General features: G+C 42.8%; 1 protein-coding gene, 1 non-coding gene and 1 pseudogene across 4 annotated transcripts; 2 read left to right on the top strand and 1 right to left on the bottom strand.

The window, feature by feature from the left end:
- Positions 1 to 68: 68 nt before the first annotated feature.
- On the top strand, positions 69 to 1,529 carry LOC110147992 (geranylgeranyl transferase type-2 subunit beta pseudogene; annotated as a pseudogene).
- A 6,014-nt stretch (positions 1,530 to 7,543) lies between these two features.
- CRK (CRK proto-oncogene, adaptor protein) lies at positions 7,544 to 27,349 on the top strand. Of its 3 annotated transcripts, none has more exons than XM_020909824.2 (3): positions 7,544 to 7,944; positions 15,178 to 15,713; positions 24,699 to 27,349. In XM_020909824.2, exons 1-3 carry the CDS (start codon positions 7,704 to 7,706, stop codon positions 24,834 to 24,836), a joined length of 915 nt encoding a protein of 304 aa, XP_020765483.1. In that variant the 5' UTR covers positions 7,544 to 7,703; the 3' UTR covers positions 24,837 to 27,349. The 3 variants fall into 3 exon arrangements, with proteins under 3 accessions (XP_020765483.1, XP_020765486.1, XP_020765485.1); XM_020909827.2 differs by having other exon boundaries at positions 15,178 to 15,543; positions 24,699 to 24,792; XM_020909826.2 differs by lacking the exon at positions 7,544 to 7,944 and adding an exon at positions 8,218 to 8,818.
- TRNAE-UUC (transfer RNA glutamic acid (anticodon UUC)) lies at positions 17,242 to 17,314 on the bottom strand. Its single transcript has one exon. It is a non-coding gene; the product is annotated as a tRNA-Glu (tRNA).
- Positions 27,350 to 27,915: the final 566 nt, after the last annotated feature.

Raw genomic sequence — 27,915 nt, 5'->3', positions numbered from 1 at the left:
CAGAAGCACGAACCACACCTGACCTCAGGGATAGAGACTAGGGAGAGATGATTTCCCTGAAAATCAGAATGCTGCCTCCAGAAGAAAGGCAGTAAGTGTTAAAAGCTGCAATTACAGAGCTCCTCCGCAGGCTGTTTTCCCCAAAGGGAGGAGCCTTGTAGTTAGGAGGAATAGCACCTGCAGGGTTTAAAGGTCATGAAAGGTTTAATTAGGAGTCAGACTACCTACCGAGGGGTTTAGATTCACCACCTGGGACAGAAGTCCCCAAAGAACAAGATATCACATAACATATGACTATTTTGCACATCATGCGAAATGCTGGGCTGGATGAAGCACAAGCTGGAATCAAGATTGCCAGGAGAAATATCAATAACCTCAGATACGCAGATGATACCACCCTTAAGGCAGAAAGTGAAGAAGAATTAAAGAGCCTCTTGATGAAAGTGAAAGAGGACAGTGAAAAATCTGGCTTAAAACTCAGCATTAAAAAAACGAAGATCAGGGTTATAGTGAGTGTGGACGTGTCTTGTGTTGCTGTCTAGATGCGTCAGTAGGAGAGTGGATAGATGTATACGGCAGAAGGATGTTATCATTAAGTCAGATGCACTTGGACACCCTGTTACTGGAGAAGCAAGGAAATTATATTGCATCCTATGGCTCAGAGAAAGATGACTATGAATATTGCATGTCTGAGTATTTGAGAATGAGAGGAATCTACGGGGGTTTGACCGTAATGGATCTCCTTGCACAACTACATTGCGTGAATAGAGAAGAAATTCCGATGTTTATTAAGTCTTGTCAACACGAGCATGGTGGAATAAGTGCTAATATTGGACATGATCCTCATCTTTTGCATACTCTTAGTGCTGTTCAGATACTTACTATGATAGTATTAATGTTACTGACACAAAGTTGTGGAATATGTTCAGTGTCTACGGAAAGAAGATGGTTTTTCTGCTGGAGATACTTGGAGGAAAACTGATAAAGATTCTCTTTTTGTGTGAGAAACTTTGGCTCTATTGGGGGAGTTGGATGCTACTAATGTGGAAAAGGCAATCGAATTTGTTTTATCATGTATGAACTTTGATGGTGGATTTGGTTGCAGGCCAAGCTCTGAATCCCATGCTGGGCAGGATTCTTGTCTATTACTAGTCAGTTGCACCAAGTAAATTCTGATTTACTCCGTTGGTGGTTTTGTGAACAACAGCTCCCATCAGGCGACTCAATGGAAGGCCAGAGAAGTAACCAGACGTATGCTATTCTTGGTGGGTTTGGCTTTCCTAAAGATAATTGAAAGGCTTCATTGGATTAATAGAGAAAAACTCTGCGGTTTCATCCTTGCATGTCAAGATGAGGAAACAGGAGGATTTGCAGATAGGCCAGGAGATATGGTAGATCCTTTTCATACTCTGTTTGGAATTACTGGATTGTCACTTTTGGGAGAAGAACAGATTAAACCTGTTAGCTCTGTTTTTTGCATGCCTGAAGTACTTTGGAGAGTGAATTTTCAGCCTGAACTAGTGAACTAGGTTAGATCACTGGATGGAGAAGTTGGTTAATATAGTTTTTGGTATGTTTTAACCTTTCAGTAGTTGAAGTGCTTAACAAACTTAATGACTACCATGTTAATATTGTGTACAGGAATTGTGTTAATTTTAATAAATTATATAATTATACATATTGTAAATTGAGATCTTTATTGTGTCTTTCCTTCTGGAATGCGTTACTCTGATTTTTCTTGCTGTTGTTTATGCTTCAGTGTATTTGTTTTCTTGTATGTCTTCATAAGAGCAAACTTGAACTCTGTTTAGCTGATGAAGTCTTGTGTTCTGATTTTCCTGTGTACTCCCTTGATATGTTGTATATAACTATAGTTAACGTAAATTGGTCTTTGTCAGTTAGAACATTACTGATAAAGAGTTGATGAACCCCATAAGAATTAAAAGATGAAACAAAAATAAATGGCTGATACTTGGGAATTAAAAAAAAAAAAAAAATAAGATCATGGCATCCTGTCCCATCACTCCATGGCAAATAGATGGAGAAACAATGGAAACAGTGAGAGACTTTATTTTTGGGGGCTCCAAAATCACTGCAGATGGTGACTTTAGCCATGAAGTCAAGAGACGCTTGCTCCTTGGAAGAAAAGCTATGACCAACTTGGACAGCATATTAAAAAGCAGAGACATGACTGCCCACAAAGGTCCATTTAGCCAAAGCTGTGTTTTTTTCAGTAGTCATGTATGGATGTGAGAGTTGGACTATAGAGAAAGTTGAGCACCAAAGAACTGATGATTTTGAACTGTGGTGCTGGAGAAGACTCTTGAGAGTCCCTTGGACTGTAAGATCAAACCAGTCAGTCCTAAAGGAAATCAGTACTGAATATTCATTGGAAGGTGATGCTGAAGCTGAAAGTCCAATACTTTGGCCACCTGATGTGAAGAACTGACTCATTTGAAAAGACCCTGATGCTGGGAAAGATTGAAGGCAGGAGGAGAAGGGGACAACAGAGGATGAGATGGCTGGATGGCATCACCAACTCAATGGACAAGAGTCTGAGCAAGCTCCATGAGTTGGTAATGGACAGGGAAGCCTGGAGTGATGCAGTTTATGGGGTAGCAAAGAGTCGGACACAACTCAACGACTGAACCTAACTGAACTAATTTTGTATCAGGGTTCACACCATCCTGTGACCACACCTAGATCTGAGACGCCACCCCACAAATTAAGTTACAGAAAAATGAAAGCACCACAATAATTTGTCCATTCTTGTCAGTAGGAACCGCGCCCAGAGAAGCTGACACCAAGGAGCTGACAGATAAGATAAGCAATCGGATAGGTGCAATTACCAGCTTTACAACTGTAACCACATGCCTTTCTCTAGCAAGCGGAAGCACAAGGGAGAGTGATGTCACCGACCCAGTCCAGATGCTGCCGCAGACCTATCCTTCTGAGAGGCAACCTAAAACATTGTGCACCCCCAGCTTACCTCCTGCGGGAAGGGCGGTGCTCGCCAGGAGACACCTGCCAATTACAGGAAGCTAAATCTGACTCTGAAAAAGGGCCTCCACTGGACTCTCCTTTCAGTCATTTCGTCATTCAACTAACATTCACATAAGGCCTATGTGCCAGGCATTCTGCCAGGCGCTTGAGATACAATAGGAGCAAAAAGACCAAAATTCTTGCTCCTATGGAGCGTACACATATTAGGGAAGAGCAGACAATGCATGAAACAAATCTGTAAAATTAGAAGGAGGTGAGTACAAGGAAAACAAAGCAGAGAAGGGGTAGGCAGTCTGCAGAGTCGAATGGGCGAGTGAGGGAAGGTCTCCTTGATGAAGCAACGTGGGAGCAGAGACCGAGGAAGGAGGTCCATGGACATCTGGGAAGAGGGAACGGCAAGTCAAAGCAAGGAGGCAGAGGAAGGTTAGTGGGGTCAGAAAGGAGTGGGCAGGAGGAGGAGCGCAGAAGAGAAGACACGCACACTCGCGTCTCATCTCCTTCAGATGGTCTCGATTTTTCTCAACTCCATGAAGATGGAATCAAGGAAGTTGGCACCCTCTCTCTCTCTTTTTTTTTGGCCATGCCACATAGCATGCAGGATCCTAGTTCCTCTGCACTGGAGGCACAAAACTCTAACCACTGGCCCAGCAGGGAACTCCAGACACCTTCTTGATTTCTCCCTGCAGAGGTGTCTGTGTGAGCAGCTCTCCTAAAGGATGGGGCAACCAGAGGGACTTACATAGAGGCAAAGCAGATGAATGAGTCTCAAGAGCCCCGAAGCGTGTCATCACCCCAGGGAACATCTCACTGACCTTTCTAGGAAGGTCCCAACTGTGGTGCTGGAGAAGACTCTTGAGAGTCCCTTGGTCTGCAAGGAGATCAAACCAGTCAATCCTAAAGCGAATCAGTCCTGAATATTCATTGGAAGGACTGATGCTGAAGCTGAAGTTCTAATCCTTTGGCCACCTGATGTGAAGAGCTGACTCACTGGAAAAGACCCTGATGCTGGGAAAGATTGAAGGTGGGAGAACAAGGGGATGACAGAGCATGAGATGGTTGGATGGCATCACCGACTCAATGGACATGAGTATGAGCAAACTCCAGGAGATGGTGAAGGAAAAGGTAGCCTGGCATGCTATAGTCCATGGGGTTGCAAAGAGTCAGACATGACTAAGTGACTAAACAACAACAAAAGGAAGGTCCCACCTCCTGTCTCGGTTCCCAGCTTGCTCTCCTTCCCTCCCCTTGCCTTGCAATCCCTTGACTTCCCTACCCAGAGGTGCCTCTAGATCCTGCCTTTGCATAGCTTAATTGTCTTTGCAAAACTAAGGACTACCCACTGGTGAGGGGGTGAGGGGTGGGGGTGGGGAATCTCTCTTCTTCATAATCCGAAAACTCCAGCAGGGATTTGGGATTTTTTTTTTTTTTTTTTTTTGAGACTTAGGAGTTTTTCTCTCTCCTTTCTCTCTTCTTGTCTCCATCCATGGATGAGAACTAGGCAGAAATGTATTTTCCCACCAGTACAAATGGTGCCTACACATACACCACATTTTGTCTCTCCCTTTCTCTCATACACATTTTTCAAGGTGATACTGTCATTTTCTCTGTATATAGCAATCTTTGTCATCTTCACAGGAATTCTTTTTCTTTTTTTTGAAGAAAAAGTGAGTGTGAGTAACCCAACTCTGGAGGGTTTCATTTACATAGTACCCTGGAGTTGTGCAGGGCACAACTTGCACAGCTGTAGGAGGCAACTCTCATGACTTCGGGAGACACAGACACAGGCAGGCAAATAGGTCCTTGAACCCCTGCTCCTGGTCCTTTGCAAAAATAGTGCCTTTCCCCGCAGTGAAAATAGAGTCCTAACCACTGGATAGCCAGGGAATTCCCAGGAACGCCTCTGTTTGGTTAGAGGGGAGGGAGTGGAGGACTTTGATGTGGTTTTCTCTTGAACTAGGGAAGCCTTCTCTTTCTTTCCCCCTTTCATCTCTGCTTCTCCTTCAGGCAACTCCAGGAGCATCTTCTTGCACAAGAAGGTTACATTCTTTACATTCTTTGTAGGGCAGATTGCAGACTTATCAGGGGGCAAAAGCCACCACATAGCTGTAAATCTTTCTCTATGAAGGGGAGAAGAGGGGGAAAAGGAGAAGAGAAAGGAGGGAGGGGCAGTAGCCTTTGCCCTAGTTTTGTCCCAAGGCAGCTCCCATTCCCACCTCGCTGGCCTCTGAATTTGTAGGTTCTCTGTACTCTGAGACAGAATACACTTAACAGCTGCCTGGTGCTAGGTATCCCCTCCTTTCCTGGTGTCTCAGATGGTGAAGAATCTGCCTGTAGTGCAGGAGGCCCGGGTTTGTTTCCTGGGTCCAGAAGTTCCCCTGGAGAAGGGAATGGCTATCCACCCCAGTATTCTTGCCTGGAGAATTCCATGGACAGAGAAGCCTGGCAGGCTACAATCTTTGAGACCATGTGGTCCCAAAGAGCAACTAACACTTTCACTTTTTCAGCCCCTCCTTACCAATCTCCTTGCCTGTTTTTCAGCTCAGTTATTTGTTCTCTCCTCCCTCCCCCCTCTTTTTATTTATTTCTTTTCTTCTCTTTCTTTCCTTCTTTTTCTCTTCTTTTAAGGTATTTTGTTCTGTCATGTCCATGTGTCCTAGAAAGGGGGCTTAGAGGCACTGCTTCAGACCCCCATGGCAGTCTGTGGTAAGGTCCTGCCCCAAAGGCCAGTCATCCTGGGGAAATGAAAAGCAGGCACTTCTCTTCCCCAAAGGACCAGACTTCATCCTGGCCTGGCTTCTTCTGCTGGCTTGTGGTGACATGCTGTGACTAAGCCAGGGTCGTGATGAGTCACCCACAGCAGGGAAGATGCCCTTGCTCCCCACCCCTTCCCAGAGCAGGCCCAGGGGCATGTGAAATGGGTCTGGAAGAGGTGTGTTATTCATACAAGACCATAAAACCCAGGACTGACTGATTTTTTAAAAATGTTTATTTCTGCCATCCTTCCTCCACTCCACTCAACCCATCTCCTGTCTTTCCTATCCCCAGAAGTCTGAGGACATAGCAGAGTGATCATAGCTCCTTCCAGGATTTGAAGCCCAGATCCCAACAGCAGCTATGTGTCTCTGGATAAGTCACTGAACCCCTCTGAGCTTCATTGGTTAAATGGGACCAACCCATAAGGTTGATGAGAGGATTAAATGAAATGATCCATCTAAGGGCAGTTAGCACTACGCCTGGCAGGTAGTATTTCCTGAATAAATGTTAGCTGTTATTATGAAATGATTATGGAATGCCTCCTACAATAGATGGTTGGCCTTTGAGGAGATCTACCATGGCATACAGACTTGTAAATGAAAGATTACAGTACAGTGGTTAAGAACCATAATAGAGATAATAAGGAAATAGGTCTGTACATACAGAGAGGGAGTGATGTGACAGTCAAGAAAGAGGAGACTTTGACATTGAGATCCCAAAAGGAGTGGAGGGGCATTCCAGAGAGAAGAAACATAAGGTTCATGTAGAAGTGGTGAAGATGAAATGGTGGCTTGGTTGTATGCTTCGAGGTAAACGGGGAGTTCTAACACCTGGAGGTTGTTAAAAGTTTTATACAGAATAGTAGCTGACTCAGAGCTATAATTGAGAAAGTGCAAACTGGCAAATGTGTGCTATACAATTAGGGGCAGCAAGACTATAGAATACCAGTGAGCAGGCTGTCACAGGAATACAAAAATAGATACGGGATGTAGAAGTAGAAATGGTCCTGACAGCAGGGAGAGCAGAGGATACCCATGGCCACAATTAGAGTTTAGAGAATCTGGGCAGGTGTCTTAAGACCCTAAACAGAGAGAACTCCATACTTCCACCTGGCTTGGCATGCTCTGTTCCTTTTGTCTTGAATGCTCTTCCCTGACTGCCATTCAATATTCAGTGCAAGTCACCTCCTCTGGGAAGCCCTCCTGGGTTTCTCTAAACAAAGGATTAGGGGGCTCTGCTATGTATTCCTAGAGCCCCTTGCCCCTTCCCCATCGTATCACTTGGCACACCATCCTCGTAGACTGTTTCCTGGTTTCTCCCACTGGTCTGAGAATTCGGTGAGGAAAGGGCTCACCCTTGATGACCTTTGCACCCACAGGGCAAATGTGTCAACTGTTTGCTGAATGAATCAATGATAACAAGAACTTCAGCAGGCATGGGGAGAAGCTAAAGGAACCATCAGAAAAAGACAGTCTCAGGAAACACAAGCCTTGGGGCCACATCACCTTTTCTGCTCTAATTCTGTACCCTAGTCGCTGCCTAGAAGCCTGGGCCTTCCAGTAACTTGAAACCTGGAGGAGCAAAGAACCGTGTCGCCAACAGCCGACTGGTAGCTGAAGCCCCGCCCCTCGGTCCTGGATTCCCCTTCACCCTCTGCAGTCCCAGTCCCAGCCAGGCGGCGACGCCCAAGAGGCCGCATGCGCAGTGCGCGCACGATCTGTCACTTGCCCTTCTTCCAATGGCGGGTGGCGGTCCCCTTCCCGGCATCCTCCCGGGGGCCAGGAGCACGTCATTTCCGGTGGGGAAGGCCCGCGGCCGCCGCCGCCATTTCAGGCGCTGCTGTGAGGCTAAGACCCGAGCCGGTCCGCTGGGCGGCTGGGGCCGGGGCTGGAGGGGCACGCGCGGCGGCGGCGGCGGCGGCCCAGCGTGTAGGCGCGGAGGCGGCCATGGCGGGCAACTTCGACTCGGAGGAGCGGAGTAGCTGGTACTGGGGGCGGCTGAGTCGGCAGGAGGCGGTGGCGCTGTTGCAGGGCCAGCGGCACGGGGTGTTCCTGGTGCGGGACTCGAGCACTAGCCCCGGGGACTATGTGCTCAGCGTCTCCGAGAACTCGCGCGTCTCCCACTACATCATCAACAGCAGCGGCCCGCGCCCGCCGGTGCCACCGTCGCCCGCCCAGCCTCCGCCCGGTGAGGGACGGACGGGACGGGAGGCCCCGGGCGGGGGTGAGGGCCGCGGAACTCCCCAGCCTGGCTGGCTGCTCCTCGAGAGCTGACCCCCACGAGGGACGTGGGCAGAAGGCTGGGGTGAGCGTGGCCGGGGCGCAGCCTCTGCCGGGGCTCGCTCCCACGGACCAGCGCGAGTGTGTGGGGGAGGAGGAGCCGCTGACCCAGGCCTCTGGGTGTGACTTGGGAGGACAGCCCAGGGGAAGGGGAACTGCCTCGGTCCCAGGGTGGGGCTAGCGCCCGAGCAGAGCCGGGCAACGTGGGGACAAAGAGCTGAGAAGGATGTTGGCACTGCGGGGGCATCAGTTGGCAGCGGTGCCGGGAATGAATCCGATAATCCTACAAGTGGCTTTTTAGGCTTGAAACATTTCCTGCAGTGTTGGAGAGCCGGGTTTGGCTATACTCCCCTGGTGGCCTTTGGTAGGAAGTCACCACATACTGGCCGAGAGGGATGGAGACACCCTCAGGAAACCGGTCAGCTTTTTTCTTTCTTGGGCATTTTTCCAAAATACTTTTACCTTCCTCTTCCCCCGCGGAGGATGAAGGTGGTGAGCTAAGTGCCTTGGTTATAGAGGAAAAGCCTCTGTGACCAGCCCTGAGTAAGTTGATGCCCGGCTGACTGTGTCCAAGAGATCTTAGCGTCCAGAGACTGTTCTCCACAATGAGGGGGTTATAGTTTTCAAAGCAATCAGTGGAGGAAAGATTTTTTTTTTTATTTCAGGAAATAATTCAGAAATAAGCCAGTGGAAACAGTCCCTTCCCTGAAAGTGAATGGAACTTCATTTTTCCCTGGACTCGAACATTATCAGTCTTGTCCTCCAGGGCCTCTCCTTGTTCAGTAAGTTGAGGGCTGTGGCCTGAGTCTTCCTAGATGTTGGAAACAGATCCCACTGAAGTGATTCTCTTGAGAGTTTAAATGATCTACATTGGATCTTCCTTGCTAAAGGTTGAGACTTGACATTCACCCAGGCCACTGGAGTTGTTAAGGGGATTTGTGCACTTGATACTTGAGATTTGTGGTATACAGAGTAATTCTGAGGTTACTGTTCTCTGTGTAACAATACGGAGAGTCTTAGTGCTGCCTCGCTGTTCCAGGTGGAAGCAGTTTCATCCTAATCACCTGAGACTAGATTCAGGCCATTCTCACCTGAATTAGAAGACTCCTGAACCAGCCTTTGCAGACTTGCTCTTTTAGGAGAGTCCTAATTTAGGTTTATTCTCTCTGACCAGAAATGAATTGGGATAGTCCCTTGTTAACACATACCAATTAAAAAGAAAAGCGTAGGGATCGTAAAGCTTACAAATTATTCTAGGTCTTTCTCAGTCTGCTTGGTTTAATAGCAGTATAACATGAAGTGGGAATATTTATATGTTTACTCTAAACCAAATATGTTCTACTTTTTACCACCTTCATGATGTCTGGGGTTTTGCATTATTGTGCAGTGACATGATGGCAAACAGTCACTGAAACTCAAGTTCTCAACCTTTTGTGTGTTTTGTTGGTTGCAAAATTTGGAAATAGCAGCAGGGGCTTCCCTGGTGGCTCAGATGGTAAAGAATCTGCCTGTAATGCAGGATAACCCAGGTTCAATCCCTGGGTGGGGAAGATCCCCTGGAGAAGGAAATGGCAGCCCAGTCCTGTATTCTTGCCTGGAGAATCCCATGGACTGAGGAGCCTGGCAGGCTACAATCCATGGGTCACAAACAGTTGGACATGACCAAGCGACTAACACACAGCTTTGTTTGAGCTTTCCCCACGTCTTGGTGTTGATAACTTTAATCTCAGTTGTTACCTTAATATTGAGCTCCACCTTTTCATAACATATGAATTCAGATCTTTGGCCCAAGAGAGAAGTTGAGGATTGCCAGAGTTTGTGGCTGGGGTGTGGAAAGTTCATGGGCATTGTGGTCGTTTTTGTTTCTGCCATGTACCCTATTTTCTGCATAGGACAATTGATTCAGTTGCTGTCTTTATAGAGATTACTTAATCTTTGTTCTACTCCTCCCTCCATCAAGCTCTTTTCTTTTGAAACCACAGAAGAATTTCTTGAATTTTAGAAAGGCATATACACTGTTAATAGCTGACATTTATTGACTGGTTATTCTGTGCCAGGCACTTTGTTGAGTACATTATATGCCTTGTCTCATTTACTGTCTGTAACAATCCAGTGAGGAAAGTACTATGATCTCCACTTATTAAACTATTTCCATTTTATAGATGAGGAAACTGAGAGAGATACAGTAAAGTGCCCCAAAGTCACACAGCTTGTAAGTGACTGAGCCAGAATTGAACCTAGGAATTGTGACCTGAGAGCTGACACTGTTACATTGCACTCCTTTCTGTCAAAGCCAGTTTACTTTTGAGATCCCAGCAGTGCACTCTGAAGCCTCAACACTTTTGTCTCTGTTCTGTGCCCCAGGTTCTGTTTATAGACTGAAAGGAGGGACTTCCCTGGCTGTCCAGTGGTTAAGACTCCACGCTTCCACTGTAGGGGGCATGGATTTGATCCCTGGTTGGGGAACTAAGATCCTGCATGCTGTGTGGCATGGCCTAAATAAAGACCAAAAGAAAGGATGAAAAGAAAGTGGCTTTAGCGCTCGGGCAGTATGCATCTGCTATCTAAAGTCAGTGATGAAGAGGTTTTTAATAACCTTATTTGGCAGATTAAATATGGGAAATGAGCTTTTTGTTTAGGATTATATAATGTATTTTGTGGACATAATGCATAAGATGAATTTGTACGGAATGGCTTAGATATACATTTTAGACGTGTATGAACAAAATAGACCAGATAGTCTCAACCTTTTCCAGTCAGCTTGTTTTTAACTTGTGTTTAGCTCCCACAGGCTGCCAGTGCTGCCATTGCCTGGAAGTTCCCTGACTGTGCCCCAGGGCCGTAGGGCAGGACTGGGTCAAGTCTACTGGTCATACTCCATCAGGTGTACCTCTTGGGAAGACTTTGCAAATCACTGATTGATCCACTAGTCTTTACCTCTTGAACATGAGGTTTTACTGGACCTTGTCCAATAAACAGTCAATAAAACAGTAAATATGAGTTGGGAGAATAGTTAAAAGCTTGTGTTCTGAAGTCTGGATTTGAACCTTCCTTACCTTCTGCTTACTGCTTATATAACTTCAGGCAAGTTCTTTAACTTCTCTTTGCCTCAGTTTCCTCATCAGTGAAAGAGGGGAAATAGTACTGACAGGGTTATTTCAAGGGTTAAATGAGTTTTAGTATATTAAATGCTTAGGAATGGAACTAACATTAGGTATATTAACAGATGTGGTGGAGAGGGAAAAATTGAAGCAAGATGGAAAACAATTCTCAGCTTTGAGAGGCTCACAGCATGTCTGAAGGAGTAAGTGCTGGATGGGGGTGCATCAAGAAGTATGAAGGAGCCTTGGATCCAGTGTGTGGAAATAAGATGATGGCTTCCATTACCCGCTCAACCCAGAACCTCCTACCTGTTGGCCCTAGTGGGTGAGGGGAAGGTAAAACTTGTGTCATTTTGGGGGTGGGGGGCAGATGCTAGGGTGATGATTGTGCTGCCTGTTCAAGGTGGTGCTGGGCCAGGCCACTTCTGGAGATCCTAGGGGACTGCCTCTTATCCACTGCTGCTTTTTTGAACATCCAGCATCTATTTCATTTGTTTGGCTCATCCTTGTAATTCTCAGACCTGGTCCTCATGATTTGCTCTTTAATATCAGAGTTAAAGATATTCAGTGATTCTATGAGGAGTTCCTTAGTGAGTTACTTAAAGATTTTAGACCCACCCCCCCCCCCCCAAAAAAAAATCCGTAGTAAAAGGAAGTACGTTTACTTATCACCGGACTTCTCTAAGCCTTTCCTATGTTCATGTGAAATTATGACTCTAGACAGGCAGGGATTGAATAGCGGGTTTTTCAAACCAGTCTGGCCACAGAACTTTTTGAGAAGCATCTTGAGATTCTGTGGAATCGTCTTTGGGAAACAGTGTAGCAGACTCTGGGTTTAGGGATGAATTGAAAATTTACAGAGGTGTTCAGAGGTTTGGGGGGTGTGTATATTAAGCTGATTTGCCTTTTATTGAGCATCTATAATATACCAGCTACTTTTAGGAACTTTATTATTATTATTACATAGAAATTATTGTTACATAGATCCCTGTGAAAAGTTAAATAACAATTCAAATAGCTACAAATACCAGAGCCTGAATTCTTCAAACTTTGTAAGTCTGAATCTGCAAAGTCACATGCTGATATCCTTCTTCAGGATACTTTCTTAAAGGGAAGTCAGTGGCCTTGTTAGTCCTTTGGAGTGGATAGATGGTAAGAGCATTCAAGGAACCTCTATAAATACCATAGGCAGTGGAGAAAGAAGAGAGGGAATGGGAATTTAGGAAAGAGGAAAGGAGAGATTGAGAGACTTATAATGGAGCCTCTGTGGCGATGCCCGTGCCAGAAGCGACTTGGCCTGTTTAGCCCACAGAGCTCTTGAGTGTTCTTCATAAAACCCTCAGGGAATGGTATTGTAAAAACTGCTGTAACCTGAGGGCTGACATGCTTGGAAGTGATGAGTTGAGCATGTCCAACCCTTCTGGTTAAAAGATAGCGCTGACTGCATTGACTTTGATTTCTGACTGTTCACAACTGCACATTAAGAGACCAGCACAGGTTGATGGAGAACGAGTCAGTGAGGTTTTCCAGGTCCCAGCTATGAGAGCTCTGCCCTTGGTTCTGTTCTCTAGGCTGGCTGGCTGTGTCTCCTTCCTTTCCCGCCCTTCTGTTTCCTGCCTTCAGCTGTTTGTGGTTGGAAAGAGATGAACTAGGGAAAAGGAGCCGGAGCACATAGCTGTGGTGAGGTTTGGGCTTATCTGGAACTTAAGTATGTATGTTTTGTTCCCTCTCCTCCTGAAGCTTGATTGCCCCATATATATATAAAACACGTAACTGCTGCAGCAGTACACAAAAACAGGTATTCCTCTATGGGATAATAATGTCATTAGAATAGGAAAAGAGGGAGTTCTCTGGTTGTTCAGTGGTTAAGACTCTAGGCTTTCGCCGCTGGGATCTTGGTTCACTTCCTTGTCAGAGAACTGAGATCTTGCAAGCTTCCCAGTGTGGCAAAATGAAAGAAGGAAAGAAAGAGTCGTTCAGGAATGGAAAGAGCTGCTATTTTTTCGTAATTTTGTTCTTAGAACATAGTTTGTTGCCACTGATTTTTGTAAGAGTACATCCCCAGTTGGAAGTGAATGCCAGGGGAGAAAAAGAATGTCTTCCTGAAACATGCTGCTATGCTTCTTGCTCACCAGCCACACTGTGTTTGCCTTTGTATGCCCACCTATGCTGTGAGTTTCTCAAACCTGGGGACAGATTTTCATGTAACTTTTCCTCACTTGAGAGTTACATTCATTAAGAATAATACCTAAAAAAAAAAAAGAAAAGAAAAAGAATAATACCTAACACTAAAGGGTGACTGGTGAAAGCCATATTGGCAGTTGTACCTTGGCGTATCATTGGGTAAATTCTAGGAAAGGAACTTTTCTTCCCAGGTGTCACCAGGACCACTTTCTAAGCCAGGTTCTCTGCAGGTGTGAAGGTTCTCCGTACCACTCTGCCTTTTAGGCTTTCTTGACCAGGCAGTACAAAGTAGGTCTTCTTGGAGCTCACACTGACTCTGTCTTTCACATAGTTCCACAGGCCTGAAGGATCACTGTAGCCTAGAGGTGATAGATGAGGTAGCCGTGTGTCTTCCTTATTTACAGGCTGAAATAGGAATAACTACCCATCAGCTTTAGAGAAGAGAAACTCCAGAATATAGCACCACTGTGCTCTGGTGTGGTCATAACCAAAAGCATCTCTCCAGTCACCAGTTCTGCACTTGGAACTATTGGGGGTGCATTCTGCCGGTGTCTGAGGAGTATTTGCCTTAGATGGACAATCCTGGGTATAAGCATGTATTTCAACATCTTGAGTCAGAGAGACAGCCAACATTACTGACTGTGGGCTATTAACTTGTTTTAGTTTATAGCCATGAATTCCACAGATGGACTTTGCAATGTAAGAAATGTGCATCTGTCCACTAAATGTGTCTCGGCCTTTCTTTCATCTGGGTGGAAAGAGAAGTCACTCATCAATATACGTTGTGTATTGGGGTTACCCTCCAAAGTTTATCACTTCCCCTCTCCCCAGTAGAGAATTTTAAATGCAGTTTTTCTGGTCTGTCTGGACAGAGTGTTTTCTAACTTGGAACAAAATAATTTGGTCTCATTTTTTTAGAGTGGCGAAGCAATTTAGACAGCTGGGCTACCGCAGTGTTCCTATTTCACAGCATTAACAGCAAAGGGTTTTTAGATGGATTGTCTAGGTTTTTGTTTTGATTGACTGGTTTTAATAGGAGTGGTGAGGGTAGTTCAGGCCCTCTCTTTAACAAAGAACTCGAAAAAGTAATTTTCACAAAAGAAGTAAAAATATTCACTAATCGTGAAAAACATCAATCAATCAAAGATGATATTTAAGAAGAGACATCCTTGCTGTTTTGGCAAGGATGTGGGGGAAATGGAAACTCATAATCCACTGGTTCGAGTGTAAAATCATAAAACTTTTTGGATGACAGGCAACATAAAACTTAGTGTTCCAAACCTTTGACCCAGCAATTGCATTTTAAGGAGTTTATCCTGAGGAGGTAATAAAAAAGTGTTCATTAATAAAAGCACTCGTAAGAGCATTGTTTGCAGTAGTGAAAAATTGAGAATAAAATATCCCACCTCTTGTTGGGATAGCTGCTGGCACCAATGAAAACGGAGAGCTTGCTGCATTTCCTGAAGTTGAAAAGAAGAGGACTAACACAACCTTGAACCCTTGTACTCTGTAAATGGAGTAGCCACAGAATGTTTTGAGAGAATGACCAAGAAGTCTCCATGGTGCTCTGTCTTTGGTCCAATATGTGAGCTTGTCCTGACAGGCATGGTTGCTCTATCACAGCCTCTGTCTTCTCTGCTGCAGGTGGTGATAGCTCACTTTCTTCCCAGGGAACATTTGAGCTACAAACTATGATTTTAGTTTACTGTTAGGGGAAGGGGTTATTTAGATTATTTTTTTTCCCTTCTCTTTCTTTCTGGGTAAATATTGACTAAATATGTGCGGGGAGATGCTTAAAATCTGCATTTCGTTTCTAGTATATCTTTCAATAATACCCTGCTCTGTTTTTTTTCCAGGGGTGAGTCCCTCCAGACTCCGAATAGGAGATCAAGAATTTGATTCATTGCCTGCTTTACTGGAATTCTACAAAATACACTATTTGGACACTACAACGTTGATAGAACCAGTTTCCAGATCCAGGCAGGGTAGTGGAGTGATTCTCAGGCAGGAAGAGGCAGAGTATGTACGAGCCCTCTTTGACTTTAATGGGAATGATGAAGAAGATCTTCCCTTTAAGAAAGGAGACATCCTGAGAATCCGGGATAAGCCTGAAGAGCAGTGGTGGAATGCAGAGGACAGCGAAGGCAAGAGAGGGATGATTCCAGTCCCTTACGTGGAGAAGTATAGACCTGCCTCCGCCTCAGTATCGGCTCTGATTGGAGGTAACCAGGAGGGTTCCCACCCACAGCCACTGGGTGGGCCGGAGCCTGGGCCCTATGCCCAACCCAGCGTCAACACTCCGCTCCCTAACCTCCAGAATGGGCCCATTTATGCCAGGGTAATCCAGAAGCGAGTCCCTAATGCCTACGACAAGACAGCCTTGGCTTTGGAGGTACATAATGTGCAAAATGTAGAAAGAAGAGATCTGCTACAGGGTCTCCCTTTCAGACCTCTTAGAGCTTTGTAGGAATGCTGAATACAAGCAGCAGCATTGTAACATTGTTATAGATGTTGAATGGTACTTTTACCATTAAGTACTGATTTTGGCACTTAATGTTAGGTTTTCTCTTTTTTGTAGAAAACCTATTTTGGAATGAGTAAGCTTAAAACTGTATAACTGAATGTTCTGATTGATTTACTAAACCATACTTTGACTTCTTTAATAACACCACCTGAATTCACAGGAATTAACCTAAAATATTTTTTTTTCATCTACATTCTAATCTGTTTCTTTCTGTTTATCATTATCTAAAATAAGTGGGCTCCACAAATTTGAGTATAAATGGTCTCTATCAAAATACTTGAATGAATTTTCTTACAGAAATGTGTTTTTACTTTAGGGGGCTTGGGGTTTCTTACCATTGAACCCAAAAATATTGATTCCAAGAAGCAGCAGGTTTACTTGGTCTTTGCTGTTTGATGCATTTTATACTCAAGAAACCAGTTCCTCCTGAGGAATAAATTTTTACCTTTTACTGGTGAATAGTTATCTTTGGTAGCCCATCTCCTCTGGCCAACCATTGCATTGTATTCTTGTCTTTAGCACTCACAGCTTTGTCTCTTACCTCTTCTCTTCCTCCCTCCCTCCCTCCCTCCCTCCCTCCCTCCCTCCCTTTCTTTCTGAGTTATGCAGAGGTAGTGGTTCAGCATAAAAGCTAGTGTAGAAGTGGCATGCTTTCCTGTCTTTCAGAGCCTTTCAGATATGACAGCTTTAATTAAGCAAGTAGCTAAATTTCATGAGCATAGGCTGAAGTTACTTAGGTGGAGGTGCAGGTTAACAGAGAAGGGGCTAAAGTATTAATATATTTTTCTAAGTGGAAATCTCTAAAATCCTTTGGATCATGCTTATACACTGAGGAGTGGGAGTTGCCTAAGTATTAGGCTGTACAGTGAGCTGAAATTTATATGAAAGTCTGGTATTACTGGATTTAAAGTTTTTCTTTTGCATTCTGAAGAGTGGTGTGAAGGAGGGTTAGGTCTACAGGTTTGACTGGAAAAAATGTGTGCTTTTAAAATGTGTATATTTTGAGATCATGTTGTGACCGAAAAGTATTGTGCCCTGGTTTTAATGAGAAAGGAATTATGTGTTGTCTAGGTCACACACTTTTTCCCACTTAGAATTTGGAGGATAAGGAAAACAAGTTTCTAGCCTCATGTTTTCACTTAGTTCGTAAGATGGCAGCAGCCAAGATGGTACTATGCGCATGGCGGCTGTGACTCGACATCTGTTGCAGACCCTGTGAGTGAGCGCTGGGCGGGAGTGTGGGAATAGCATTCATTTACTGTGGAAATAGCTAGCTAACGCCCAGGAGAGAGTAGTCACCAGATTAATTTTGCTTCCATTTGCAATTCCTTTCTCAAAGAGAATTGGTTTGTTTCGTTTTATTTTTGGCATCAGTGAGCAGTTCTCAGGATCTTAATTCCCTAACCAGGGATTGAACCTGGGCCCACGGCAGTGAAAATGCCGAGTCCTAACCACTGGACCATCAGGGAATTTCCAGAATTGTTTGCCCCAACAGTGCTTGCCTTAATTAGAGGCTTTAGTGCTCGAGAATGGTTGAGCTGCTCTCCTACTGTGAAACCCAAACCTTGTGAAGTAAAGACTAAGGTGGATGAGTGGTTTGTGACGCCAGTAATTTCCTTCTTTGGCTGGGGATTAGTTTTGAGCCACATGTGTTGACTGATGAAGATAACCTCTCACGTTAGAACAAATACCCCAAATAATAGCTTTAAAAACACCTTATAAAAAAACAAAAAACACCTTATGTACTTAAGAAAACATCATGTTAGTTTAGCATCACAGAAATCTAAAGCTAGAAAAGACCTTATTCATTTATTGAAAAAAAGTAGAGGTGGACTGAATGGGTTGTTTAAACTAGTTGGAGATATGAGGAATCCAGATCTACAGTGGTGCCTTTTCGGCCATACCCAGATTCCATCAGTGGTACTTTTTGTTTTGTAGTAGTGATGCTGCCCTCCCTGTCAGTTTTGTGTGGTTTAACTGACAGCATGTCCTCATTTGTACTGTATGCAAGGAGGCAGTTTTCCTCTCCCATCTCTTTTTCATAGGAGCTGATGCCTAGTCCCTGTTGAGATGAAGCCAGGAGATGATTAAGAAGCTCTGACTTTCTGACCTTAGCATTCTGATGAGAAAAAAATTCATTGCTATAGTTGGCCCATTATAAATTTAGATCTGTAGACAAGCTAGGCACATTTTAGTGGAGTTTTACTTTACCTGAAATTGATGTTAAAATCATTGCATTTAGAAGTGGGCAGAACCCCAGGTATAATAGGGTTCGGACTCCTAGTATTTCCCAGAAGGTAGCTGAGGATGTAACGCTCTGGGTTACCTCTCTTACTTCAATCAAAACAACTTTGTTTTTAACTATGTTATATTTCAGTGTTTCTCTAAGGTTTTTTTTTTTTTTTTTTTTTTTTTGAAGGAAGGGTTTCTGTACTTAATATGTTCAGGATCCACCTGTCTTCCCCTTACAGATAGATGTTTCCTGCATGATACATTTGCTGTGACCAGAGTCCTCCATAGAATAAAAGACAATGACTACTTCCTCTTTTCCCACCCATCAGATTTCTCTAGTAGGAATGAAGGTTGTTGGAAAGAAGGGATTAATTCTAGCAAACAGCCAAAGTAGGGGTATTCCTCTGCTCACTGTAACTCTGGAGGAATGTAACTGAACCAGGAAGACATCATCTGTTCCATCCTGGAGCTTCTAATAAAGACAGATTTTAAACAAATGTAGATAGGCTGAGTATTTTGAAGGAGAAACACTGAAACACTGGAAGTAACATAGAACAGTGCAGAGGCACCTTTTACTTTTTTGGTCTTAGATTTGATCTGAGATTTCGATTTGATTGGTTTTGGTTTCATGAGTCTTGGCTTCTTGGGAGCTGGAATAGTGATGAATCTTATCTTGTAAATTGCAGGTGTTAAAGTTTATTTCATGCTTCTGTAGACTGTCCAGAACAATCACATTATCTTGGAATGTACTATTCATGTAACTTCCATTTTCTGATTCAGCCTGGCCTCTCGCCTTTGATAGATAAGACTTCTGAGTAACCAAGGAGCCTTTCAGGTGGACTTAGGTATGAACCTGTTCTTCTGGTCACAAATAGGGAAGATGTAAAGTTCCATGGGTCCCTGATTATATGCAGCAGTGACTATATTAACTCTACATCTCCCCATGTAGCGCTCTGAAACCTTAAGTTATTTAGGCCTTTTGACCAATATATGGAAAAGTGGAGTGAAGGTCTTAATTTCCCCTTTGTTCCAGAGAGAAAAAATGAGATTAGGAGGTGTAAGAACTGCGTGACAAGTCTTGGCTGTATATATAATAAGTTCATACCCACTTGAAAAAATAATAAACATAATTGAAAGAAAATAGTATTTTCATTTTAATAAAATAGTTTTAGTTACTTAACCCCCCCATTAAGTAGCAAAGTTTCTCAAACCTTGGGATCATATGAAACATTGCCACCTTCATTTCTTGTTCCACACTTATATTTTCATAAGGTACTTGATTTTTATCATAGCAACTGCCAAAGCCCGGCTTTGCAAAGACATGACATCTTTGAAAGGGATGTAGTGTAATCTGATGTCAAAATTGTTAACTGCCTTGAGTTAGTAGTTCACATGGCATAATAGACGTCAGGTATTGCAGTTTCCCTCAAAGATACAAAATACTTGGTGGGACCCCTCAGAATTTGCTGCAGTGCCTCTGACTCTTCAGTTTGGGAACCTCAGATCTCGTTGACTGTACTAGTTCTTAGAAAATTCCTTATGTTGAGCTACCTGTTCTTTGTACCTCTCATCAAAAGGATGGGGAACTTAGTTTCAGTTATTATCAGTTGTTGAGCTACAGGAAAATCTATTTGGACTTGGACTACAATCAGGGTAACACCCATCTTCAGTGTGGTGCTTTTGCTTGACATCCGGAAGCATACCTACGAGTTAAATTTCAAAGGCCTGCAATGATCCACCAATATGAGCCATGTGCGTTTCAGTCTGTCTCTGAGGCAAGTGAATCATTAAGACTGAACTGGCCTCACTTGTCTTCACTGATTTTAAAGATTTTAGATGGGCCCTAAAGACTTCCTATTCCTTAGATCAGGGATGTGCAGACTTTTTCTGTAAAGGACTTCCCAGGCCATGCAGCCTCTGTGACTTTGCCACTGTAGCTAGAAAGCAGCCGTAGACAAAACAGCAAATGAGCTTGCTGTGTTATAGTAAAACTGTTTACAAAAACAGGCAACAAGCTGGATGTGGCTCACGGGCCACATAGTTTGCTGACCCCTGTCTTAGATTGCTGTAGTTTTCTTACCTTTTTCCCTCCTTCAGTCAAATCTTGAAATGTGTTTTTGGTGTGTTTGAAAGTATTTGAAAACAAGGTACTTGTAGTCTGTCTCTGTACTTGGTTTCCCTGGCTTTGTTGACATAAAGTTAGTTATATGTGTTTCCTGCCCTGAGCTCACAGGAATAATGCAGCAAATCTGGATCAAAGGAACATTGGCAACTATTGATGCCTTTCCTATTAGATAGCAGGGATAGAAACTAGAAAAGCAGTCTCCTGGGGTTGCGCCAGCAGGGGTGGTCATACAATTTCTGGTGTCTCCTATTTAGGGAACACCAAAAATTAATGCCATTTGGACTTCATTTTTTTTCCTAATTATCCCTGGAACTCACTGGTAAAGGTGAGTGTTCATTAAGTTCCCTGGGAGTGAGGAGAATAAAGTAACTACATTAGATCCTCTTTACAGATGACACCATGATTTACTTGCAGACTTACTCCTGAGGGGGGGTATAGGACTGAGAGACTAGGAACTAACTCGACACTGAAATAGTACCTTGGTGGTGAAAGAATCATCAATCTCCTTCACAAGGTGTTAGTGAAGTCTGCCTCATGAAAAGAAAGGTTAACTGCCTTGTGCTTCAGGTCCTTTAGAAGTTCCTTGGTTTTCATTGGTGTGCAGGTGAGGACTTTTTCTTTCATCTGTAACGTGAATTTTGAAATCAGTAATGTGAGAGCTACAGTTACTACTGCAAGTACATTCCTTTGTGTCTTAAAATTGTAGCATTTCTAAAAAAAAAAAGTTGTAGCATTTCTAGGGAAGGTACTCAGTTTTGTTTTCTTTGTCTTTGAATTAGTACACCAAGCTTCAAACCTATGTGCATCCCCCTTACCCTCCCTGGTCTTGCCTTAGGGAATTCTCCTTTAGAGTGTTGTTGCCTAACGGGGAGAGGTGCACAAATTATGGTGTCATTTCTGACTTGGAGAAAGAACACCTAGTGGAGTGCCATATTCCTAGCTGCCCCATCCCCTCCTGCACTCTGCCTCAGGCTCCATAGCCACGCTGTCTTCCAAGCAGTTGGAGCTCAAGGGCCTCATGTTTTCTCAAAGACAGTCATGTTTTTGCCTTTGGGACTTGTCTGTTCTTGACCCCAGGACTCGCTATGTGCTTTGACTTATTTCAGGAGAAAGAACCCATAGGGTATTATGCATAGGAATTTAATTTTACTAAGGTGTACCTCGAAGTATTTGTACTTCAAGGCCACTTTGGACAGGTTAATTAGCCTATTAAATGCTTTCAGCTTTCCTCTTTTACCCATTTAAAAATCAGAATCATTTCAGAGTCATGACACAACCTTTCTTTCACCCCATGATGTTTGGACTTTTCTGCCAAGAACCTAATCAACCGTGAAAAAAACGATTCTGGATTCCAGAAGTTGGTTGCTTTTCCTGAATCTTTCTCTGTAGGGTAGAACCAAGTGAGTGTATATTAGAGGATGACTCTGATACTGTCCAAAGATCTACCTTGCGCTTCATTCTTCTCCCTACTAGCATCTTGCTGTACGGGAGCCCTGACTCATTTCTCACTTAGAACTCTGCAGGAAGGCAGAGCAGAAGGCTTTGCTCTCTTGTGGAGAAGCTAGTGTGGTTTTGTGGTACTGATGACTTGGAGGGGGTGGATGGTCCACACTTTAACTACCCGTCACTTAGAGCTCTTTGGGGCATGATTTGAGACAGCACTTTGAATGCTTAAGAATAACAACAATCTTATTCTTAGAATGATAGTCTTAATTTTAAAGAAAGGTGTTTAAACGTGGGTTTTGGTGTCAAGTAGAATGGTGCACTTAAGTTTGTATCCTGAAGACCCATCTTTTACAAAACACCTACAAAAGCTCTGGGAGATAGTGAAGGACAGGGAAGCCTGGTATGCTGCTGTCAATGGGGTTGCAAAGAATCAGACACGACTGAGCAACAAAGAAAAGCTGGAGAAACATAACATTCCTTTCACCTTTTTATTTAAATATGAAATCATTTGGTAGAATATACCAATCCTAAGTATCTAAGTATGTAGATCAGTGAATTTACATGTGTATATACCTATGTGACAGCCCCCCAGATGAAAGTATAGAATGTTTTCAGCATTCCAGAATGTTCTCTCATGTCCCTTGGTTGTGTTTTTAATATCAGTAAAATGATGGATTCACATAGCTGGGATGGCATCAGATCAGCTTCTTAAAAGAAACTGGCCACTTACTCCCCATCTGGAGGAGAATCTAACATGTGTGGCAAGGTTATTTATTTTTTTATTTTTCCTAGATGTGGAATCTTAGTTCCCCAACCAGGGACCGAACCCATGCCCCTGCAGCGGAAGCAGAGTCTTAACCGCTGGACCACCACCACGGAAGTCCCATGAGTGGCAATTTAACTTTTTGACATAAGCATACATATTCCTTTAAGTGTTTGTTTTTTTCTTTCTCAAGGTCAGGAACTTATTCTGAGTCCAGCTATCTGAATAGCACTTGAGTATAACATGAGTATATAATAAAAGTGAGAGGGTTGCGGTTAATAAAATTTACTGTAACATAGCAAGGGACTAGCAGTGCGGGGGCATTAATTCCAGTAACGTGTTGTATGTGTGTGAGAGAGAGAAGGATGGGGAGTCAGAGGTAGCTGACAGGTCAGAAAGGAGAAAAACTCATTAAGGAATAGTCACATGTTACGGAGTTTATATAGAGCCTAACTTCTTGTAATACTGTAAGAATTTTTAAAAGATGAGAACAAGCGAGGTGGTCTTGAAAACGAGAATTGGAGATATAAGAAGAAATCTTCCAGACTCTTTTTAACCACCAGGGAAATTCTCATTTGATGTTCAGATATTCCTCTACAAAGACTGAAAATTTTTGCTTGTCATAGTTGACCTGCTCAGATATCAGGAATTGAATTGGAAGATTGCTGGGAATAAACAGAACCCTGAGTGCTTGAGCCTATAGGAGCTGGATCTGTTTGCAAAGACAGATGTTTCTCTCTCCTCATCTTTCCCCATCAGCCTTCATCTTCATTATCAACCCATCAAGCTGCTGCCTTTTCTCACCCTCGTATCTTATCCCTTGTCTCTCTAATATTCCATGGTTTCTCTCTTCCTTTTCTCAGCATCTTAGGATTCCTGCAACCACTTTAGGCCTCTAAACTCTTCATATAATTCTTTAGGAAACTGTAGGTAGGTCAGTAGGTAACCTATTTGCTCTGTGAGTGAGATCAGGCTCGTTTAAGAGAAGGCCCTGGCCTAAACTTAAGTTGACTTTGGCCGATAGTCAGCCTACAGACCTTCTTAGGGAAGGAACCCACAGGTCTAGGGGAGCATAATTTGAAAGTTGTTAATATAGCGGAAAGAACGTAAATGGGCTTGGGAGCTGAATACTTCTGGGCTTAAATCTCAGCCCTGTCACTGGCTTTGTGACTTCAGGTGTAACATCTAGTTGTCCTGAATGTCTTATGTAAAATGAAAACAATTCCTATTTTATAGGATTATATGATTATTAGAAAATGATTTTATATAAAGCACTATAGTACTTTATGGAAGCTAAATATCGTTATTAATGAAACCAAATAAACAGTAATGTCTAGAAACCACTTGAATGTGCAGAACTCAGATGTTAATAATTCAAGGATAGTCATAAAGTTCTTTAGTGACATTTGGGAACTTAACCTCACCATTGTTAAATACTTTGCTACAGGGTGAATCCATTCATCAAACACCTTGTCTTTTTTTTTTTCACCTTGTCTTTTTTAAGTTTCATAGTAAGACACAGGTATATCCTAAACTGTCAAAAATATTTGATGTTGCAACAGGAAAACTTTTTCTAACAGCAGAAACGCAATGTCCTACTGTTAAGGAACAGGTACCAGGTAGCATTGAGGAAGCAGCAAAGTCTGCCAGTACCTGCTAGGGGTGGGTATTTCGGGGGACTGGCAGGCAGTGGCCTGCCAAGTAAAACTAGCTGAAGAAGGTTGAGGCTTTCAGGGAGCTGATGGAATTTGGAGTCTTGGCCTGTACCGAGTGGGGAGAGCCTTGCCTTGGTAGGAAGGTAATGGGAACACTTGTGTTTTCTGGGGCCAAATGAGGTACGCTACCTCCGATTGCCTTTTGCTCTGCAGGCAACATCAGGCCAGGATGTGTGTGTAAGAGTGGGCTGGGGGATTGCACTGCTATATGCCGGAGAGGACCAGGCGGGAAGCTGAGTGTTGTGGCTACAAAGACAGGGCATGTAGATCGTCCTAGGTAGGGTTGCTGCTCCAGAGACACTTGAACTTTCCAAAAGGTGTCATTTTCTAGCATCCCTCCAATTTTCTGTACTCTGTTTTTCTCTGCACTGCTAAAATCACTCTTCCTCTTGCCTGCATTAACCATAAGTAATCGGTCTGGTGGCTGGGGCTTGGGAGGCAGCAAATAGCCATTTCTGTAATATCAGCCCTAGAGCAATCACATGGGCAGGGTCTGGCTAACCAGAGAATGGAGTTTTTCAGCTTGCATTCATAACTGGAAATAAAGTGCTGTCCTTATTCTCCTCCTGCAGGTCGGTGAGCTGGTAAAGGTTACGAAGATTAATGTGAGTGGTCAGTGGGAAGGGGAGTGTAATGGCAAACGAGGTCACTTCCCATTCACACATGTCCGTCTGCTGGATCAACAGAATCCCGATGAGGACTTCAGCTGAGTATAGCTCAACAAACAATTTTGCTGACAGATGGGAACAATCCTTTTTTTTTTTTTTCCCAATTGCCATCTATACAGTTTTCTTACAGATGTCAAAGCAGTCTAGTTTATATAAGCATTCTGTTGCCTGTGATCTTTTTTAGACTGAACTACTCCATCCCTGGTCTTATTTACCATATTCAGGGTACGAAACTGGAGGGCTTGTTTGTTAACTTTTGAATTGGTGATTTTAGGTGGTAGCACCATTGCCTGAGTGTATCTGAAAGGATTGGCATCTTGCCTCCCTTTTCTCAGGCAACACAAATCAACCTGTGGAAAACTGATGGATGGGAGAGAAGTGTTGCACACCACTTACCCTGATTTATTCAATGGTTTGGTTTTCATTCTGAAACCATGCTGTCAAATGGCAATAGACTGTTCCCTTCCACCCCATGAAGTAATCATGCACGTGTGAATAGTACCCAGTGGGATTGCTTTTTCATTTATGGAACATGACCATTGTATGACTCATTCTGACAGTTCAAATCCTGAGAATTCTGAGAACACTACTAGAGGCATTTGTCTTCCTTCCCAGTCGATGCTTCATACTTTTTCTTGGGATTCTTTCAAGCCTTGTAATTCCTTTTCTCCAAACCTGCAGATAGGTTAATTCTCAAGATAAGTGTTTATTTTCATTCCAGATGATAAGCAGGATGTGCAGAGCACTTTATTCAGTGCATAGCTTTAAGCCAGTATTGGATTCACTGCGTGGACAGCCAAACTCCCAGCTCTCTGCCATCCCTCAAGGGGTCATAGTAGGTTCACACTGCTACCACAGTTCAGTGGACTCCTGGCTAATGGGATCCAGCAGGGCCGTTCTCCTGAGTGCCGTTGTTCTATCAGGGGACTTTTTGGAATTCTTAACTTCTACTTGGAGTGGAAGGACCAATCACTTAGAATATTCCACAGACGGTTGGGGGGGCCAAATTCTGCCCTTTGCTTTATGTACAACTTGTATAAAAATCAAGTTAAAATTACATGAGTTTGGGGATAGGGTTTTAGTACTTTGAAAAATGTTTGAACCAATCATGAATTACGTATGTATTATTTGTTTCATATGGCCAGAATAGTGCTTGAAATATACTATGTTATAAACTGCCTTCACTTGAGGCTCTTTTTCTTTGTGTTCAAGTTTAGTTTACAAACCCTTTTAAGTGTGGAATGGTTTATATAGGGTCAGGTGCTCCAAAGAATTGACTTCTGAGACCAAAAATTATGATAGAGGCTATTTAGACTACCATATGAAACTTCTTCAAATTTAGTTCCCAGCCTAGAGGCACTTACTGGTCTGTGGTGTGATATGACCAATAGAAACACCGTGTTCTTTGCTTTGGGCCTCATTTTAGAAAAGTAATGTATTTTTCCAGTTGTTTTGCCTAGGTTAAGATTAATTTGCATTCATTGAATGTATGCCAAATCATGATATCCCAGTGACTGGTGCAGCCGGCATACAGATTGGTGAGAGTGAATGCGAGGTGTGCAGAAGCTCATTATATGGCACAGGGAAGCCAGCTGGCACAGGATTACATACATTACCACAAGCAAACTAATGAGTTGACGCTAATTTAATATATTTTTACCTCACACTAAGATAGTGCTTGATAAAGACATTAATACTCAACTTTTAAAATGTTAGCACAGTGCTGTGCACATAGTGGGTGCTCAATAATGTTGAATGGACAGGTTTGCAATACTAGACTTAATTCCATCTGATGACTCTTAAATTTTCAGTTAGAGCATAGATACTGTAAAGCCCAATACACATTAAATCTTGTTTTCCTGAAAGTATGACATCTAAAATATTTGTAGAAAAGCTTTGTCACAATTGATTTGAATGTTTGTATTTTTTTTTTTTTGCCTCTGACCTTGATATTGGCTTGTAATGTCTCTTTTCATCATATGTGATTTTGGTGAAACATGCAGCTCTACCCAAATCATAAGACTTTCTCAGTGATCGGTTGTCCAAAGCCATTACATGAGTTGTTGGGTTGGATTTGGCTGGGTTTGGCAGTTGTTGGACCTTAAGAACTCAAAGGACTTCTTATAAGTATCTTCCAAAAGCAAATGCAAGAATCCTATTCAAGTGCAAATGTACATTGTCACTGAGCAAAATAAACCGAAATTGGCTGCTATATTTTATATAATAATTTCTGCAAAAACCCATTTTTTTGGATACTAATATTTGACATGGTTAATTCTTATTAATTGTTGGAATTGTTTATTGTTAATAATGCAAATAGATAATTTTAATTATCCATAAGTAACATTTCACTATTAAAGGTTTGAAATGGATGATAAGCAAACCAATTTGAAATAAAATATGAAACATGTGCCATTGTATTATAACACTATACACTTTCTTGACAGTTAAATTTTAAAAAATGTTTTTTTTGTAGCATGTATTGTATATGTTTATAGTATATGTAGTAAATAAAAATATGGCCAAATGTTTGGCTTGGTGATCTTTTGAAGAAAGTAATCTTTGAATCTTTTTCACAAAAGAGCTAAAACTTTTATGCTTAGGGAGTCAGAATTGTGTGTAGTATTCAACAGCCTACGAACAATCAGATAAATAATTATACACACTGTGGGTACTCATAAAAATGGGATCAATCATTGGTGTTACTTCAAAGGGTCTCCAGAAGTCCAGAAATAATGATTTGAGGGGGATATAAGAAGAATGATTATATGATGATCGGAAAGCTGGAATGATGTGAGCAGATAATACCAAATCACACGTGGGTTTAAGGAAAATATGATTGTGGTAGGGGTTTTCATAAAGCAAGTGAGAAATGTGGCTGTTACTCAATAGGTTTTTAGATTGTTAGGGGAGATATTCAGTATAATTTCTCCTTTTTTCTGTAAATGACACTGCTTCAGTGTAGATAATTTAGGAAATTTTAAAAGTTAAACATTTTGTTCTTCCCATCCTTTCTCGAAGCACATGTATATTTAGATGTATATGCACAATCTGTGGGTATATATACCTAAAAAGTTGACTTGATATGCCATAGTCTTATGTTTCTGTGGGTAGTGAAGTT

This window comes from Odocoileus virginianus, chromosome 17 (genome assembly GCF_023699985.2).
Source record: "Odocoileus virginianus isolate 20LAN1187 ecotype Illinois chromosome 17, Ovbor_1.2, whole genome shotgun sequence".
NCBI lineage: Eukaryota > Metazoa > Chordata > Mammalia > Artiodactyla > Cervidae > Odocoileus > Odocoileus virginianus.
Note: the sequence above shows the minus strand (reverse complement) of the source record. Positions and strands in the feature narration are given on the sequence as shown.

What these genes read in the sequence shown, in the direction of transcription:
- CRK (XM_020909824.2), top strand. Translation starts at nt 7,704, where the DNA reads ATGGCGGGCAACTTCGACTCGGAGGAGCGGAGTAGCTGGTACTGGGGG. An exon ending in GCCCGCCCAGCCTCCGCCCG is followed by an intron (nt 7,945 to 15,177) that starts GTGAGGGACGGA and finishes TTTTTTTTCCAG; the next exon opens with GGGTGAGTCCCTCCAGACTC. An exon ending in AGACAGCCTTGGCTTTGGAG is followed by an intron (nt 15,714 to 24,698) that starts GTACATAATGTG and finishes CTCCTCCTGCAG; the next exon opens with GTCGGTGAGCTGGTAAAGGT.